The sequence below is a fragment of the Molossus molossus genome, unplaced genomic scaffold, assembly GCF_014108415.1.
Source record: "Molossus molossus isolate mMolMol1 unplaced genomic scaffold, mMolMol1.p scaffold_m16_p_19, whole genome shotgun sequence".
NCBI classification, from domain to species: domain Eukaryota; kingdom Metazoa; phylum Chordata; class Mammalia; order Chiroptera; family Molossidae; genus Molossus; species Molossus molossus.
In genome coordinates, this window is record NW_023425354.1 from 4046348 (window position 1) to 4063119 (window position 16772).

Consider the following 16772-nt stretch of genomic DNA (forward strand, 5'->3'; position numbering starts at 1 on the left):
AGGTCCCCGCTGGGGTGCCAGTGGTTGAGCGTCGACCCATGCACCAGGAGGTCCCCGCTGGGGTGCCCAGTGGTTGAGCGTCGACCCATGCACCAGGAGGTCCCCGCTGGGGTGCCCAGTGGTTGAGCGTCGACCCATGCACCAGGAGGTCCCCGCTGGGGTGCCCAGTGGTTGAGCGTCGACCCATGCACCAGGAGGTCCCCGCCGGAGTGCCCAGTGGTTGAGCGTCGACCCATGCACCAGGAGGTCCCCGCCGGAGTGCCCAGTGGTTGAGCGTCGACCCATGCACCAGGAGGTCCCCGCCGGAGTGCCCAGTGGTTGAGCGTCGACCCATGCACCAGGAGGTCCCGCTGGAGTGCCCAGTGGTTGAGCGTCGACCCATGCACCAGGAGGTCCCCGCCGGAGTGCCCAGTGGTTGAGCGTCGACCCATGCACCAGGAGGTCCCCGCTGGAGTGCCCAGTGGTTGAGCGTCGACCCATGCACCAGGAGGTCCCCGCTGGGGTGCCCAGTGGTTGAGCGTCGACCCATGCACCAGGAGGTCCCCGCTGGGGTGCCCAGTGGTTGAGCGTCGACCCATGCACCAGGAGGTCCCCGCTGGGGTGCCCAGTGGTTGAGCGTCGACCCATGCACCAGGAGGTCCCCGCTGGAGTGCCCAGTGGTTGAGCGTCGACCCATGCACCAGGAGGTCCCCGCTGGGGTGCCCAGTGGTTGAGCGTTGACCCATGCACCAAGAACTTGCTCATTTGCTTCCCGGTCAGAGCACATGCCCAGTGGGGGACATGCGGGAGGCAGCCAGTCAATGTTCTCTCTCATCGATGTTTCTGTCGCTCTCTCCCTCTTCCTTCCTCTCTCTGTAAAATCAATCAAGGAAAACAAACAAACAAAAAAACATGCCTCACCTTGCTACCTGCTGATGACACTACCTAGAACTGCTTTTTTCATTCTTTTTTTATTAAAAACAATTTTTGTTTCTTTATTGCTTTAGAGAGAGAGGAAGGGAGAGGGAGAGAGAAACATCTATGAGAGAGAACACAGACTGGCCACCTCCTGCCCGCCCCCACTGGGGATCAGGCCCACAACCTGTGCCCCTACCAGGAATCGAACCCACAGCCTCTTGGTGCTTGGGTGACTCTTATCCACTGAGCCACACCGGCCGGGCGGCATTGTTTTTTTAATGATGAGAACTGAGACTAAAAGACGGCTTCCTGACCACAGGCACAGGCTCCAGGGAGCCTTGTCCTTGGACAGGTAACAGCCTTGCTCCCACACAGGTGAGAGCAGAAAGCTGGTGGAAGGACACCAGGTCCCCTGGTCCCTGCAGTTTCCGACAGTCGCGGGGGGCGGGGGGGGGCGTTGGAGTGTTTCCCGGGGCTTTGGGGTCTAAGAGCAGGAACTGCCCACTGGAGAAGACACTAGCTCATCCAGGTGTCTCCACCTGGGAGGGCGGTTTCAAGAGCACAGGCCTGAGCTTCCCCAGGCTCCCTGGGGACACCGGAGCCCCTGCCAGACCTCCCTGGTGGTCTCTCTGTGGCTGGGATCTCCAGGTTGGCCTGGTTTGGCAACGGGAAGGCAGTGCGTTAAGGGCCCTGGCCGCCCTGGACAGTAACCAAATGAGTGGGTAACAGCCCCGGCTCCCCGCCCATCCCATGCCCCAGCCGCCCGGCCTCAGCCCACGTCAGCCGGTCTGAGCCCAGGGCTCCCGCATCCTCCCCACTTCCCCAGCTGTCCGAGCGAACCAGCCCCTTCACTGCGTCCAAATCCTGGAAGGGCCCGAGGTGCCGCACCGACTGTTCTGGGGTATCCTTTCGAGGGGAGGCGCCCTCCCGGCCTCTGGCGTTCAGGGACCACGAGTGCCCCCCAGCACCACGCAGCGCGCGGCCCCCACGCCCGGGACCGCACGGGGAAGCGCCCGGCCCAGCCCCAGGCTCGCAGCATCCCGAAGCCGGACGCAGGCGGGGGTGCCAGCTGTCCCAGCGCCTCCGGGCAGCTCGGGGCGGGGCGACACTCCCCCTCCTGGGCCCCACCCGGTGGTGCTGCGGCTTCCGGCGGCCAGGCCCGGGCGGGGTGGCGCCAGAGGTGGTGGGGTAAGGGAGGGCACGGCCGGGCTGGGCCGGGCTGGGCCGGGCAGCCCGCTCCCCAGGGCCTGCGCCCTCCGCCCCGGACTGCAGCAGACGGGGCGCCCGCCGGCCGGGGCTGCATGGGGCTCCCGCGTGGCCCACTCCTCTGGCGGCTGCTCCTGCTCACGGCTGCCTGCTCGGGGGTCCTCCTCACCCTGTTCTCCTCGGCGGGGAAGCCACGCCCGGGGCTCCGGGCCGCAGCCAGGTAGGGGTGGCCGCGCGGAGGGCGCAGGGGACGGGCAGGCACGGTGCCCAGCCCAGGGCCCTCGGACTGCCTTCTGCGCCGGCCTCTTTTGGGTGACTCCCAGCAGGGACTCCGGCGGCGGCCCTTTGCCCCGGGAACCTCCACTCTGGCGCTAAACTCGCGCGGCCCCGACCCCACGCCCCCGCCGCGGTCCCGGAGGAACCTCGCCCTTTGCGCACCGGCGATCCGCCCGCGACAACCTTGTGGGTTAATTCCCTCCGGCCCTGATTAGAAACACTTGCTACAGCCCAGATTTGGCTGGGTCGGCTGAGTCCGATAAAAACAGCCCCGTTATCGGGAACTCTCCCTCGGCAACGTCACCTATTTCAGACTCTGCTTTTGGGGCAGGGACCCAAATCTTCAGGTTCCGACTTCGCCCGGATCCCCGGGTGGGCTGTGACGGGTCGCCTTTCCCGCCTGCTCCCGCCTCTGCCCTCCCGCGCCCTGCGCTCTGTTCATTTGCTTAGTCTGGGCCCCATCCGACAAAGGGCAGGACTCCCTGGGAACAGGGGTCCATTCTGGGCTCCGTCGGGTTTTCCTCCTGAGCCTCTCCTGTGCTCTGCCCCCTCCTGCTCACCGTGGGCACCTTCTTTTTATTTGTGCCCCGCGAGGAGAAACCCGAGCGCCTGGCTTTAGAGGGTTCCTCTCTGAAGGACCCTCACAAGGATTTAGCTTTCCTTCTGGAAGGTGGGCACCCCCAGCCCTGCCGGGTCGCTGGGCCCCAGCTTTCCCTTCCCAGTGCTTGCCCATCTGGGCCATTCCTCACCAACCCCTGCTCCAGGTGTCACGGAATGAAAGCACAGTGTGTATCTGTTCTCAGGGAACAAGGTCAGAGGGCACCCGAAGTTGCAATGTGAGCTTGCAAGCGACTGAGTCCAGTCCCTGTAGAATGAAGGGTGCTCTATCCAGCAGGTGATACCCGAAGTTATGGAATCGCCTTACAGTCCGAAATGGCTTAAGGAGGACTGGAAAGGGTTGAGGGTATTAAGAAAGAGGATCCTTGTCAATTTTATGTAAAGATGTTTCACAGTACAGTTAAACAACCTTTGAAAGTATCAAATACAACTCTAAATACCAGATTTGTTGAACACCCATTATACCTCAACAGAGCTTTTTTAAAAGATCTCTTTATATTTTAAAAATCTAGTACCACTCAACAACATGTCCATTTCCTTGATGCTTCCCTGATTGCGTTGTAGTGAAATCCTAGGGCAGGTCAGGACTTGGCCTGCTGGGAGTGGCTAGATGGGAGTGTGGTGGCATTCCGGGAGGAGAGCAGGCTGTGGGACCTCCCCAAGAGGACCCGAAATGGGCCTGCCCAGCTGTGGTGGAGAGGCCAGGGGTCAGGGGCCAAGGCACTGGGGCCAGCTCTCCAGTCTAAGATGGGATCTCTCGTTGCAGGTCTTGACTCACAGAAGCATCTGGACCAGTAGTTCTCAGGCATGAGGATTTCTAGACTTATCAGAAAAGTTTTTCTTTTCTTTCTTTTTTTATGAAGGAGGGGTGAGGACAGATATAGGGCGCCAGTTCCCATCTATTGTCAACATTGTTGTGTAAAAGAGAGGACATTTCAGAGCCAAAATTCCTAAGAGTTTGCTCTAAGTTGAGTGCATTTCATTTTATGAAAAATGCACTGCATTGGCCTTCCTATTCTCCTGGGCTGGGGAAACTTCCCAGAGGGGCTTAGGTGGGCTGGCCCCTCCCCTCGCTCCTTCCCCCCTCCCCAGGCAGGTGTCTGGGAGCAGTGGGAATCCTGAGGGCAGTGAGGGACTGGGAGGAGTCACTGAGTCCTGAGGGTGCCCTGGAGATGAGCAGGCCTCCCTGAGAGTAGGGGAGTTCAGGGCAGCAAGACTGAATTGGGGGGAGTCCCCATCACCTCCCCAACAACGCTGCCCCTCCTGTCTCCATCCCGCCCTGCTCAGCGGGTCCTCTGTGGGCTCTCAAGTCTGACTGCATGTTGGGTCACCTGGAAGGGGCCCTGACCAATCGGATCAGAACCTCAGGGACGGGGCCTCCTCCTGGGTGTTTTCAGAAGTCCACTGGGGTTTCGAGGCTGAGTGCCGTGTCTCAGTCCCTCCTCAGAGAGGTGCTGCTGTGCCCCAGGACGGGCTGGAGGGTTGTGTGGGTGGACAGGTGGCCAGCTCGAGAGGGAAGGGGTCGCCCCTGCTCCTCCTGCCCTGCTTCCCCGGGGTCTTACCGAAACCAGGGAGGCAGGTCACAGGCTTCCTTGTGACTCAGCTGTCTGAGCACCAAGAACTAAATAACAAGAGGCCTTTGTTTCCCTTGCAAACTGTCTATCCCTAAGCTCCCCACCTGCTCCCTTGTGGCCACTGGGAGAAGCCAGCTGACACCCTTCCAAATGGACAAGGGCCCCTCTTTTTTTTTTTAAACCCTCACCTGAGGATATTTTTCTATTTATCATCAGATAGAGTGGGAGGGAGAGAGAGAAACATCGATGTGAGGAAGACACATCAATTGGTTGCCTCTTGCACAACCCTGACCAGGGCCTTGACTGGAATTGAACCCGGGACTCACTGGTCTGCAGGCCAACACTCTAACCACTGAGCAACCTGGCCAGGGTGGCAAGGGCCCCTCTTCCTTCCTTCCTTTCTGGTTGCCCTTCGCCCTGATGCAGAGGCTCCCTGGGAGGTGAGGGCAGGGCAGTGACATTAGCCCCTTACCTCCCTGCAGAAGGGACCGTCATGGAGCCTCACACAGAAGCCCTTTCCCCTCCTTAGGCAGCCACGGCCCACGACCCTTTCTGTATGAGCTACCCCAGTCCTCAGTTTGAATCTCGCAACAATGGGATAATACGTGACATGATTATCAGTCGTGTCAAAATGATGATCCTTGCTGTTCAGATGCAGACACAGGTTCTGAGAAGTGTAGTCACTTCCCGAGATCATGGGCTACAAACCTAGGGAGTCAGGCTGCAGACCCATGCCCTTCACCGGGACCCTCAGGGCAGCAGCCAGGGCCTGTCACTGGGGTGGGCTATGCCTGCTCTGGGGCCTTGGCAGGGGACCCCGTGGACGGTCACAGTTCCAGGGTCCTGGCAAGCTTTCCTGGTTCATAGTTTCATCTTCTAACTGCTGTTCCTATAAACACCCCGGCTGCCGCTGGCCAAGGGGTTGCTTGATTTCTAGGTTTATACAGCTTGTCGGAACAGAATTTTGTGACAGCATTTTGTGTGCCTAAAGAGAGAGACATGGGCAAGAATCAGAGCCTAGAAATAGGATCAAAGGAACGGACGCCTTTGACCCTGACAGACTTTGTCAGCCCCTGGAGCTAACAGGCTTAGACAGAAGGTTCCGAGGGGCAGCCAGCCCCTGCTTAACTCGTCTCTCCCCCCCAGGACCACCGCAGCATCTCAAGCATTCTCTGGACCCACGGCAGTGAATTCTGGGACCAGAAAGGTACAGTGGTCGGCTACTCGGTACTTCTGAGCATTCTCAAGTCAGCCGGGAGGAGGGAGAGGGAAGAGCGAGCAAAGGAGGGGCATTCTCATGAGGCTGCTGAGCAGGCGCTCTCTGGAACCCCCTGGCCCCCCAAGAATGAAACCAACAGCTGAGCAGCCAGCCATCCGGGCTCCTCTGACTTGGGCACCAGGGCTCTCTGCACCCCAGTGGAGGAGGGTGAAATCAACATGTTCCCTGGGGTACAGCTAGCCAACGTTTCTTGGAAGTCCCGTGATTTCTCTTTAAAAGGCCTGTGAATTTGACACTCCACCCCTCCAAATGTCTCCGTACTATAAAAGTCGCATTTAAACTGCTTGCCACAGAGTAGACTCCAAACCCTGGGAAGATGGTCCGCGTTTGCCCGGAGGGTTTGAGAATGTTCCGGGCCCTGCTCTGTAACTAAGGGTCCATGGTGCTGTGGGACGAGGTGCCATCTCCAGCATTCCCAGGCACAAGCCTCACGGTGACCCTGTTGGGTAGCTTTGACAAATGAGAAAGAGGAGGCCCAGAGTTTGACAGGGACCTTGCTCAGGGTCACTCAGGGAGAAGAGGTGGTACTGGGTTGAGTTTCTGGTCTGACCCCAGGGCCTGGTTCACTGAGCAACAGAGCCAGGAGGACATGTGGTTGGCAGGCTGAAGAGAGGCCTCTAGTGTCTCATGAGTGCTTGGCCAGGTCACCTGCACATTCCTGGAGCTGCTTGATGCTAAATGACATATACCTCACCTGGTTTAAAAGAATTTGAAGTAGCTTTTAGATACATATAACAAGGCAAAAACATAAAACAGGATAAAAAAAAATGGGTGAAGCAGCCCTGGCCGATTTGGCTCAGCAGTAGAGCGTCGGCCCATGGACCAGAGAGTCGTGGGTTCGATTCCAGCCAAGGGCACATACCTCAGTTGCAGTTCGTCCCTGGCCCTGGTTGGGGTCATGTGGGAGGCAACCAGTCGATGTGTCTCTCTCACATCGATGTTTCTCTCTCTCTCCCTCTCTCTCCCCTTTTTTCCCCACTCTATCTGAAGATAAATGAAAAAGAAGATATCCTCAGGTGAGGATTTTTTTTTAAGTTAAAAAAAAAAAAAAAAGAAATGGGTAAAGGAAAATAAGTTGTCAGATAAGTGCATGAAAAAATGTGTCACAAGGCATAAGACAGGCTACACACACACACACACCTGGCTCTGAGCTTCCTGGTGGCCACAGTGAAGAAGGAAACTTTGCCACCAGGTCCATGAGATAAAAGCAAGCCAGATGGCCAAGTGAAGCACAGCCTTTCCTGATATGAAGGCCTGGAGATTTTAAATAAATGAATAGTAGTTAAACTAGTACAGTCTGTCTGCTATAACACTTGGTATGAAAACATGAATTTTCAAAGTTCCAACATCAGTTCCAACAAGGTTGATATTTTAGGAAACAGTCTGAGCTTCATACAAGGTTTGTGTTTGCTTCTGGTCGAGTTGTCAGTGAGAACTCTGGGTGAAATGCAGAGAACCACCCCCAGCCGAAGGGAGCCGGGTGGGAATACACAAAACGCACACACGCACACGTGCACACACTCCACCTGCTTAATGCGTTATAACCCTCTTTCTGCCCCTTCACGATACCTGGCAGGCTGCCACCCTCCTGCTGCCCACTTCCACAGTGCACGCAAGTCTTTTCCAAGGTCAAATGCCATATGTAGTAGCACTTACGTAGTGAACCATTGCGTGTGTGATAAAAGGTGCTTCCCTTTTCCTTGGGTTCAGCTCCCCTTTGGCATGTGCCCTGACCTCGGTTCCCCTTTGTTTGCTGCATCACTAACTAAGCTTCTGAGTGTTGTGCCACTAATCCCGTTTCCCCAAAAGCCCTATCGCTTTGATCGCACAGTTTTGCAGTGTGGTGATTTTTAAGAACTTCTATGTCATATTATAGCAGAAATGACCACACACAGCCCTTCCCTGCATGGCCCTTGGATCCAACCAGCACGTTGACAAAGAAGCCCCATCAGTGGTCAGAGGAGCCCCGCCCAGGCCGAGGCTGTGTGGGATTCTGCCGTGGGGATTGCAGCAGATGGAGCTGGGTCTGCTCCGTATTCATCCTCCTTGGAGGTCCCTGCATAGTTCCCTAGGGCTGCTGGGACAGATGACCAAAATCGGGTAGCCGAAACGAGAAACATTTGTTCTCGCACAATTCTGGAGGCCAGAAGTCTGAAATCAAGGCGTCAGCAGGCAGGACTGTCCAGGGGAGAACCCTTCCTGGCCGCCTCCACCTTCCGGGGCTCCAGGCGTTCCTTGGCTTGTAGTTGCATCACTCATTCTCTGCCTCGGTCATCACAGGGACTCCTTATAAGGACAGTGGATTTAGGGCCCACCTGAGTAGAGTCTGACATCATCTCATCTTACATCTGCAAAGACCCTGTTGCCAAATAAGGTCACATTCCGAGGTTCCGGGCAGACGGGGAACTTTGGGAAGACACGACTCACCCAGTCTAGGCACTGACTGGGAGGAAGATGGTCACACTCCCCCTGGCAGCCGTTCACAGGGTCCCACAGTGAGGCTGCCGCTCCGAGGCCCCGGCAGCACCGTCTCCTCCGAAGGGCAGGCAGATCGTCCCCATTCATGGGGAGGTGCCCCAGTTTCCCAGGAGTGAGGTGCAGGCTAGGAGGCCAGAGCCATCAGGCCACAGAGACGTGGCGCCAGGAACAGGGCTCGGCAGGGTAAACCCAGAAAGCTCTCTGATCCTCAGGTCTGGAGGGCGGAGGGCAGCTCCCGAGTTTCTGGGAAACTCAGGCAGCTCCCGGTGGGGCCTCTAGCAGCCTGCTGACCTTTGCTCCTGTAGGAAACCACCCCAGCCCTCTCATCTGGTCACCCACAGAGCAGGCCCTGCAGAGACGCGCTTGCTCGGGCCATCCAGCGGCATCCACGCTTCCGGAGTCTGTTCAACTTCTCCAAGCCAGTGCTGCTGTCTGGGGGCCTCTTCACCCAGGGGCTCTGGGACAGCCTGAGCCAGCGCAAAGCCCCCTATGGCTGGCAGGGGCTCTCCCACCAAGGTAACCAGTCGCCGCCTGTCCCTCACCCTCTGGCCTCAGCTGGTCCCTTCCTCCTGCTCTTGGTCCTGATGCAAGGCAGACCCTGCCCTCAGTCCCTTTGCCCCCAGGAGGGCCTCAGGGCCCAACCCCAACCTGTGCGACTCCTGCATTACTTTCCTGCCCACAGCACCACAGGGTCAGCAAGAGGGGCTTGGCTTCCCTCCCCTCCCGCAGCTCTCACCGTCCTGGGGCACCAAAGGCTAAGGTGCCAGTGTCCCAGGGTGGCTGAGGACAGAGGCGGTGGGGCCTCTAGCAGCCTGCTGACCTTTGCTCCTGTAGGAAACCACCCAGACCCCCTCCCCGTTAATTGTGCGCCTACCTCCCCCTGGCTCAGACTGTTTCCTTCTGAAGAATCCCCAGAGGGCCAGTTATTCAAATTCTTGAGGCATTGTGGGCACAGCCAAACCATCCCCCACAGTTCCCTTTTCCGTTCTCATGGCCCCACTGACATTTCATTCCCCTCCTACCCTCTGTGCTCTTGGGAGGGGCCGGAGTCCCCTGGCCGCCCTCAGCATAACATCCCACCTGTCCCAAACGCATAGACATCGCCTCCACCCTGAGCCTTCTGAATAGCCCGGACAGCGCCCAGCTGTTCAGCCCCAGGGAGCTGCGTAGAGACTGCATCCGGTGCGCTGTGGTGGGCAACGGAGGCATCCTGAATGGGTCCCGCCAGGGTCTGCACATCGATGCCCACGACTATGTGTTCAGGTATGCGGAGCAGGGGCCAGGAGGGGGAAGGAGCTGGTCCCAGCTAGCCCCAGGGAGCGCCTTCCAGGCCACTCCACAGTTGTAATAGGCACACAGGCACGGCCGTACACCCATGCAAGGACATGCCACAGGGACCTGGGAGGAAGGAAACTCCGGGGCCAGAGTGCCGATTTCACAGGGCATCCCTTGAGGTCTGGAGGAGAGGGGATGGGGCTGGCAGCTGGGAGTTGGTGCTGCCATGGCAGAGGGAGTGGTCCGTAGGGGCATGGGGACAGGTGTGCTGGAGCCTGGGGGCGGAAATACACAGCATGGTGGAACCGCCAGGGGGCTGATGGGCCTGTGTTGGGACCAGACTCAATGGTGCTGTGATCAAAGGCTTCGAGGAGGATGTGGGCACCAAGACCTCCTTCTATGGTTTCACTGTGAACACAATGAAGAACTCGCTCATCTCCTACAAGAAACTGGGCTTCACCTCTGTGCCACAAGGACAGGTGAGGCCATTGTTTGCAGAGCCCCTTCATGGGAAGCCACGGGGTCCCCAAGCCCAGTCCAGTGGGTGCAGCTGTGCCAGGATCTTGGGCACAGGAATGGGGTTGTTGAGGAGGAGGGTCTGGGCAAGGATGCCCCAGTTCCAGGCAGTACCGCACAACTCTGGACTGGAGTGTGAAGGGCCAATGTTGACTGAAAGCTTATGGGGTGCCAGCAACTTCCATAGGCTGTGTCAGCCACACTCTGCTGGTGCCCAGCAAACAGCAGTAGGGCCGGGGTTCAAGTCCAGACTCCAACCCTGGAGCTACACACAGGGAAGGGCATTTGCTGAGTGCTTCCTCTGTTCCCAGCACTGGCCCTGCCATTAGAGTAGCCCATTTCCAGATGGCAAAGGTCCAAGGCCACCACCCAGCTAGAAACACCAACAGCTCGGGCCCTCTGGCCACAGACCTGGGGTTGTTTCCAGTCTCACACCTCCCACCAGAATAGCGCGTGTGCCGCCTGAACTCTCCCAGCAGCCTGTGAGGAACGTGCTCAGCCATGGCTGGCGAGGGGCATGGCTACCCCAGCTCCCTGCAGCCACACCCCGCTGCTGTTCCAGCACACTTCTCAAGGTCTGGGTGCCACGTGCAGGGTTCAGGAGACCCCAGGATAGAAGCTTCACAGGGCTGGGTTGGGTTTCTAGAAGCTTCCTCTGAAAAGGAAATTAAGAAGTGTCCTAGCTAAGGATCTATGCACCAAGGCCCCATGGCAGAGCCCCTCTTGGCTCATGGCAGAACAAATGGGGCAGCTTTACTTCTCATGTGGCCACAGTCCCTGTACGAGTGACCGGTTGCTGCCTAACAAAATGCCCTCAAACGGAGTAGCTTTAAACACACGTGTCTGATCGTCCAGTTTCAGTGGGTCAGGAATGTGGAAGCAGCTTAGCAGAAGGGCTCTGGCTCAGGGTCTCTCCAGTGGCTGCAGTCATTGGAAGGCCCTTGTCACAGGCGCCCCTCTAGGGACTACTAGTGTCCTCACGACATGGCAGCTAACTTCACCCAGAGTGAGTGATCCCAGAGGGCAAAGGGGCGAAGTGTCTTTTGCAACCTGGTCTCCAAAGCAGCACACCATCTCTTCCATTGCTCCGCTGTTCATCAGAAAACCTGACTCTGGCCCATATTAAAGGGGATGGCGAGTGAGTTTCACCTCTGGCGGGGAAGGTACCAACGGCTTTAAGAGCATGTACTGAAGCCACCACAGTATGGCAGTTACAGGCACACAAGGGCAATTCATGTCAGGACGGTGGCAGGACTGGGTGGAGGGCTGGCTGTCCCTTCTGAGCAGAAGCTAGACTCAGTGTCTCTGTCGCCCTGACAGGACCTGCGCTATATCTTCATCCCCTCCGACATCCGCGACTATGTGATGCTGAGGTCAGCCATTCTGGGTGTGCCTGTCCACAAGGGCCCGGATGAAGGGGACAGGTGAGCGGCAGGGCAGGGCATGGTAATGCTGTGGCCATCTCCCCTTGCTCCGGAGACCCTCAGGCAGGGAGCTTTGGGGAATGGTGCTTCCTCTCCTACCTCCGGGAAAGCCCAGGGAACCCTCCTGGTCCCCAGGAGCCCTCTTGACCAGATCAGCTGTAGACTCCAGGAGCCGCTTTTCTTCAGAAGCAGGCAGCCCTGGCTTCTCGCCTTCAGGCTGCTGTCCCCAAGACCAGCCTGGCCCCCAGCCGGCAGCATTTGCATGCCTGTCCACAGCTGGGCCTGCTGTCCTGTAGAGTGCATGCAGTCTGGAAAGGAAGGGTTGCCCAGTCTGCATCCACCCTTCCAGGCGGGCACCCTCCCAAGGCTGTGCCCATGAGATGGGAGAGCGGGTGAAGTGGTAACAAAGGGCCCTCTGTCTTGTCTCCCACCTTCCTGGGCAGCAGGCTTCACCGAGTTCTATTGAACCGTGCCCTGGCCCTCAGCCCAACCTCTTCCCGCTGGTGCTGAGACGGTTCCACCTCCTTTAATTGGGTCCTTAGAAATCCGCGCCGCCCCAGGCCACACCAAGAACAGCCCTCCTCTCTGCGTGCTCCCCACCAGCCCCTGGAAGAGCAGCTTCTAAGGGAATCTTTAGGGGTTAACCCCTCCGAGGCCAGGCCAGCACCCGCATGCCCCCGCCGCGCCCCGCCCCCGCCCTGTGATTACCCAGTCGCTCACAATGCTGCAGCTGGTTATGAGGGGGGGCTTTGTGACATGGGCGGGGACTGGGCTCTAGGGGGCGCTGGCTTAGACATCGGGTGCACATAAGCCTCCCCAACACCAATGAGCTCCCCATCCCATACCCCCAATCCGTCCCCCACCCAGTCCCCCTCCCAGTCCCGGACCAACACCAACAACCCTGCCAACCAGCCCTACTCCAGCCCTTCCCCATCCCCCACCCGGGGGTCTTCCTCCCACCCCCTCTCTCACCCTGCCACCCCCACCGCCTCACAGCCCTCATCCCGGACTTCCTCCCTGAACCCCAGCCCTCACACCCAACACGTGCCTCGAGGGTCCCAAACCCCCACTCCACCCACCTCCAAATCTCCCTCCCAATCTGGCCTGAAGCCCGCCTCCCGAAACCCTTCTCAAACTCCTCCCCCTGTGCCCCCCGCTAAGTCCCCGTCCCACAGCCCCGCCACCTCGGCCTCCTATATCGGGGCCATTCCGGCCATTCCGGCCTACATCGCCCCCTACGTGCCCCGCTTCCTGAAGGAGCCCCCCTTCTTCCAGCCCCCCACATCTCCACTGCCCCAGTGCACGCCGGCCCTTCAGTACGAGCGGCCCCGGTCCCCCGAGCGCCCCCAGACCCCCCAGTCCTTCTACTTCCCTCTCCTCCCGCCCCCGCCCCACTACCCCAACACCAGCTGCTCCTACAGGACGCCCCCCGCCCTGTTCACGCCGCCGTCCTCGCTGTCCTACGTGCCGCCCACGGACGTGCTGGTGGGCGGGAAGCCGCCCGTGGTGCCCACGGTGCTGCCGGCCACCTTCTACACCCCCTTCTCCCGCTACTACACGCAGCCGCGCTTCTACTACCGCTCCCCGCCCCGCCGCCGCAGCGGCTACCCGCTCTCCGCGCAGGATGAGGGCATGGGCCGCTCTGTCCGCTTCTTCTCCAAATAGGCCTCACACCTATTTTGGACCAGAAGCCTCTGCCAGTAAATTCAAGCTACTCCATCCAGACTTCATCAGCTACCTGACGGAGAGGTAGGTGTGGGGGCGGGGTGCAGGGAAGCGCAACCCCCCCCCCCCCCCGCACTGCAGGCCTTCCCTGGGGCCAAGCCCTTGTGGTCTAGTTATCACTCGGTATCTCAAGGAGGTGGGGGGTGTCAGGAGAGGCAGGGGTTATCTACCAGGGAGGTTCGTGAAGGCACGGGCCGGGTCATGGGGCTAGAAGCAGAGTTGCCAGCATCTTCAGGCCCAAACACAGCCAGCCCGAGGCAAGCACAGGGAGGAGCCGGGCCGCAGCAGCCTGGTGTGGCTCCCTGCTGCCCCCGCCAGTGGCTCTCAATGGCAGGGAGGGGGTCACTGGTCCATCTGGAGCCATTTTGGTGGTCACTAGGGAGTGCAAGTACCACTGGTAGGTAGAAGCCAGGGCTGCTGAACATCCGCTAATGCACAGGACGCCCTGCCGCCAAGAATTACCCGGCGCTCTAAGGTGTCGATAGTGCGGCAGTTGGGAGAGTAACCCTGCTGGAGCCGAGGCCAGCATCCCGAGAGCAGGTGAGGGGTGCGAGTGGATCTGGGCCGATGGGAACCCAGCAGTCACAGCCTCGTGCCACAAGAGACAGGCTGGGAGGCCAGGTTTGCCTGAAGAAGCTTGGATGTGAATCCAGGGCTGAGACCAGGGCCTGTGGTCATCTCACCAGCGACTCCAGTCACAGGACCTGTGCCCTGTCCTTCACGTGGTTACTGTTTGGTCAGAAGTCTGGGGATAGAGAGAAACTCAGGTTTCAGACTAAATGCAGACCCCGTGCCCTAGGCGTTGGGGTTCCTTACTAGCCTGGGGTGAGGGCAAGAAGCTGCAGAAGTTCCGCTGGATTCAGGCTTCTAGAGAAAGCAGGATCTTACCTGTGGTTCCCCTGGATGGGCCCACTCCTCTTCCTCAACCCCACTCGCCACCTAAGGTATTATTTCAACTGAAGATTGTTGTATTTAGGAGCTCATTTGCTTTTTTCCCAAATCGAGAATTGATGGGGGCAGAAGGGCCAGAAACTTCCCGACCATTTAAATTGGCCATTGCAAAGCGTAATGGCACAACCGTCAAGCTAGTGTGCAAGACCTACACGTCTGAGTTTTGATGCCTTTTTGCTTCTAGGTTTTTGAAATCAAAGCTGATTGACACAAATTTTAGAGATCTGTATATGCCTAGTACTGGGGCCCTCATGCTGCTGACAGCTTTACATACCTGTGACCAGGTAAGAGGTCTCTTGCAGGAATCCACAACAGCCAAGTAAGGTGTGAATGGAACCCAATTTGATCCATGAGATCCCTACCTGAGGCCTGTCGCCCCCAGACCTGCCTGGGCCTCTGTCCCAGGGGGAAGGATCCCCCACTGCAGGGGGGACCTGTCTAGGGAAGGAGCCAGAGGGTCCTGTATAGGTCAGCCCCCAGTCAGCCCTTCCTCCAGCTGCCACACTTCCTTCCACTCCCTTGTCCCCGGGGCAGCTACTCTTCGTGGCACTTAAGGGGCACATTACCAAATGGCTCTTCTGAAAGCAAAATCTTCTCAACAGCACTAGGGACATCCGTCAATGAGAACATTCTGGAATTGGGGTCGGCAGCAGGGTCAGTCTTCCACACGCGATCTCTGGTCACCATAAGAGATGTTGCCGGAAGTCGCCCACCTGGGCCACAGGGAAAGGCCGAGGAGCGGTTTTCAAGGCGTGAGCCACGCCCAGGCCAGCCGCTCCACGACTCTGTCCTGCACGTTTCCCTCCTGGGAAGCAGGAGTCTCGCGTGCAGCACTAGCCGAACGGGTAACTGGTCGCAGTGGCATTTTGCCTCCGTCTCGAGCTTCATGATGATCACGGCTCTAGTTGCAGACTTGGGTTCAAAACTCAGCCTGGCCACTCACTAGCTTGCAACTGGGGACACATTTTGTGACCTCCGAGCCTGTCCCTCGGTTTATAGAATGGGGACAATACCTAGGTAAGATAGTTGTACGGCTGGTGTGAAAACGTGTACAGAGAGCACAGTGCTCGATGTTCGTGAGCTGCAACTATTATTCACCTTCACACAAGCACGGGGCGGGGGCCCTTCTGAACTCACATCACTGTACACGAGCCTGCACAGGGTAGCCTGATAAATGCTGACTCAGTGATGATCTCTGCCCAGGTTAGTGCCTATGGATTCATCACAAGCAACTACTGGAAATTTTCTGACCACTACTTCGAACGAGTTAAGAAGCCACTGATATTCTACGCAAACCACGATCTGTCCCTGGAAGCAGCCCTGTGGAGGGACCTGCACACGGCCAGCATCCTTCAGCTGTACCAGCGCTGACCCTCAGCACCAAGCCCTTTGTTCTCACCGAGCCGAAGCCGCCTATCTTCACGAGAGGGGCTCCAGCTCCCCTACATCCACTCCTTCTGCATAGATATCAAGAGGTGGATTTGTGACTGACACTGACGCCGGTTCATTGTGGAACACCCGAACTTGTCCTTGGCTTATCCAAGAAAACTCTGGGTCTGAGACACACTCCAACGTGGGTAAGGGAAAATTGACTGCTCTGCTGGATTTAAGACGGAAGACAAAGAACACTCCCGAGATGTGATTATCACCCTCACCAGCAAGGGGCAGGCATCCTTCAGAGCCAGCCTCAAAGCCAGCAGGTGGTACTGAGCAACTTTAGGAAGTGATCCAACATTGGGGGCAGTTGCACCCTCCCTGCCAAAACCCTCCCATTAGCATGCACAGCCCCACACTAACTCCAGCTGTTTCAACTCAAGGACCCATCTTAACCTTTCTGAGAACATGACCAATGTACACCTGCCCCATGGTCAAGTGGGAGTACAAAAGGCAGAATATAATCTGAAATCAGATCATGGCATAAATGATGGATAACCATTTTCTGTGTGTGTGTTGATTGGGGGTAGTGGTACACCATGCAGGGATGAGATTTCAAGAACCACGAGAGCCTGGCCGGTGTGGCTCAGTGGTTGAGCGTCGACCCATGCACCAAGAGGTCGCTGGTTCGATTCCCAGTCAGGACACATGCCCAGGTTGTGGGCTTGATCCCCACTAGGGGGTGTGCAGGAGGCAGCCAGTCAATGAATATTCTCTCATTGATGTTTCTCTCTCTCTCCCTCTTCCTTCCTCTCTAAAATCAATAAAGGGGAAAAAAAAAAAAAACCACAAGAAGGTTCTGGTGTTTGATGGGGACCATGTGCACAGAAGGCTGCCTGTCTCTGAGGGGATTCCCTTTACATACACTGCCACCTTGTCACCAAAAGGATGACGTTAGGCAATAAACCCTCATTATCAGGTACTGAACATCATAGCTTCAACAACTTGAAAACTGATAGGCAGTTTTATTTTAGACATAAGGGCTTCTATTGGAAGCCAAGCCATCACCACACAGCCCTTAAGCAAGCCCTGGGACTTCCTGATGACTAGGTAGCTTTCAAGAGTCTGATGTCAGCTCTGGCCGGTTGCTCAATGGTTAGAGCATCAGCCTGCAGTCCA

The 16772-nt window shown here is 57.8% G+C and overlaps 1 protein-coding gene across 2 annotated transcripts; it reads left to right on the forward strand.

The window, feature by feature from the left end:
- Positions 1–2150: 2150 nt before the first annotated feature.
- On the forward strand, positions 2151–16287 carry ST6GALNAC2 (ST6 N-acetylgalactosaminide alpha-2,6-sialyltransferase 2). 2 transcript variants are annotated; one of them, XM_036269753.1, is made up of 9 exons: positions 2151–2323; positions 5718–5778; positions 8634–8844; positions 9426–9591; positions 9944–10082; positions 11440–11543; positions 13209–13292; positions 14404–14503; positions 15423–16287. In XM_036269753.1, the coding sequence occupies exons 1-9, from the start codon at positions 2199–2201 to the stop codon at positions 15588–15590; spliced, it is 1158 nt and encodes a 385-aa protein (XP_036125646.1). In that variant the 5' UTR covers positions 2151–2198; the 3' UTR covers positions 15591–16287. The 2 variants fall into 2 exon arrangements, with proteins under 2 accessions (XP_036125646.1, XP_036125647.1); XM_036269754.1 differs by having other exon boundaries at positions 8670–8844; positions 15423–16286.
- Positions 16288–16772: the final 485 nt, after the last annotated feature.

Coding starts and splice junctions, on each gene's coding strand:
- ST6GALNAC2 (XM_036269753.1), top strand. CDS start 2,199: ATGGGGCTCCCGCGTGGCCCACTCCTCTGGCGGCTGCTCCTGCTCACG. Junction 5,779..8,633: donor TGAATTCTGGGACCAGAAAG/GTACAGTGGTCG, acceptor TTGCTCCTGTAG/GAAACCACCCCAGCCCTCTC. Junction 11,544..13,208: donor GGCCCGGATGAAGGGGACAG/GTGAGCGGCAGG, acceptor TTCTCCAAATAG/GCCTCACACCTATTTTGGAC.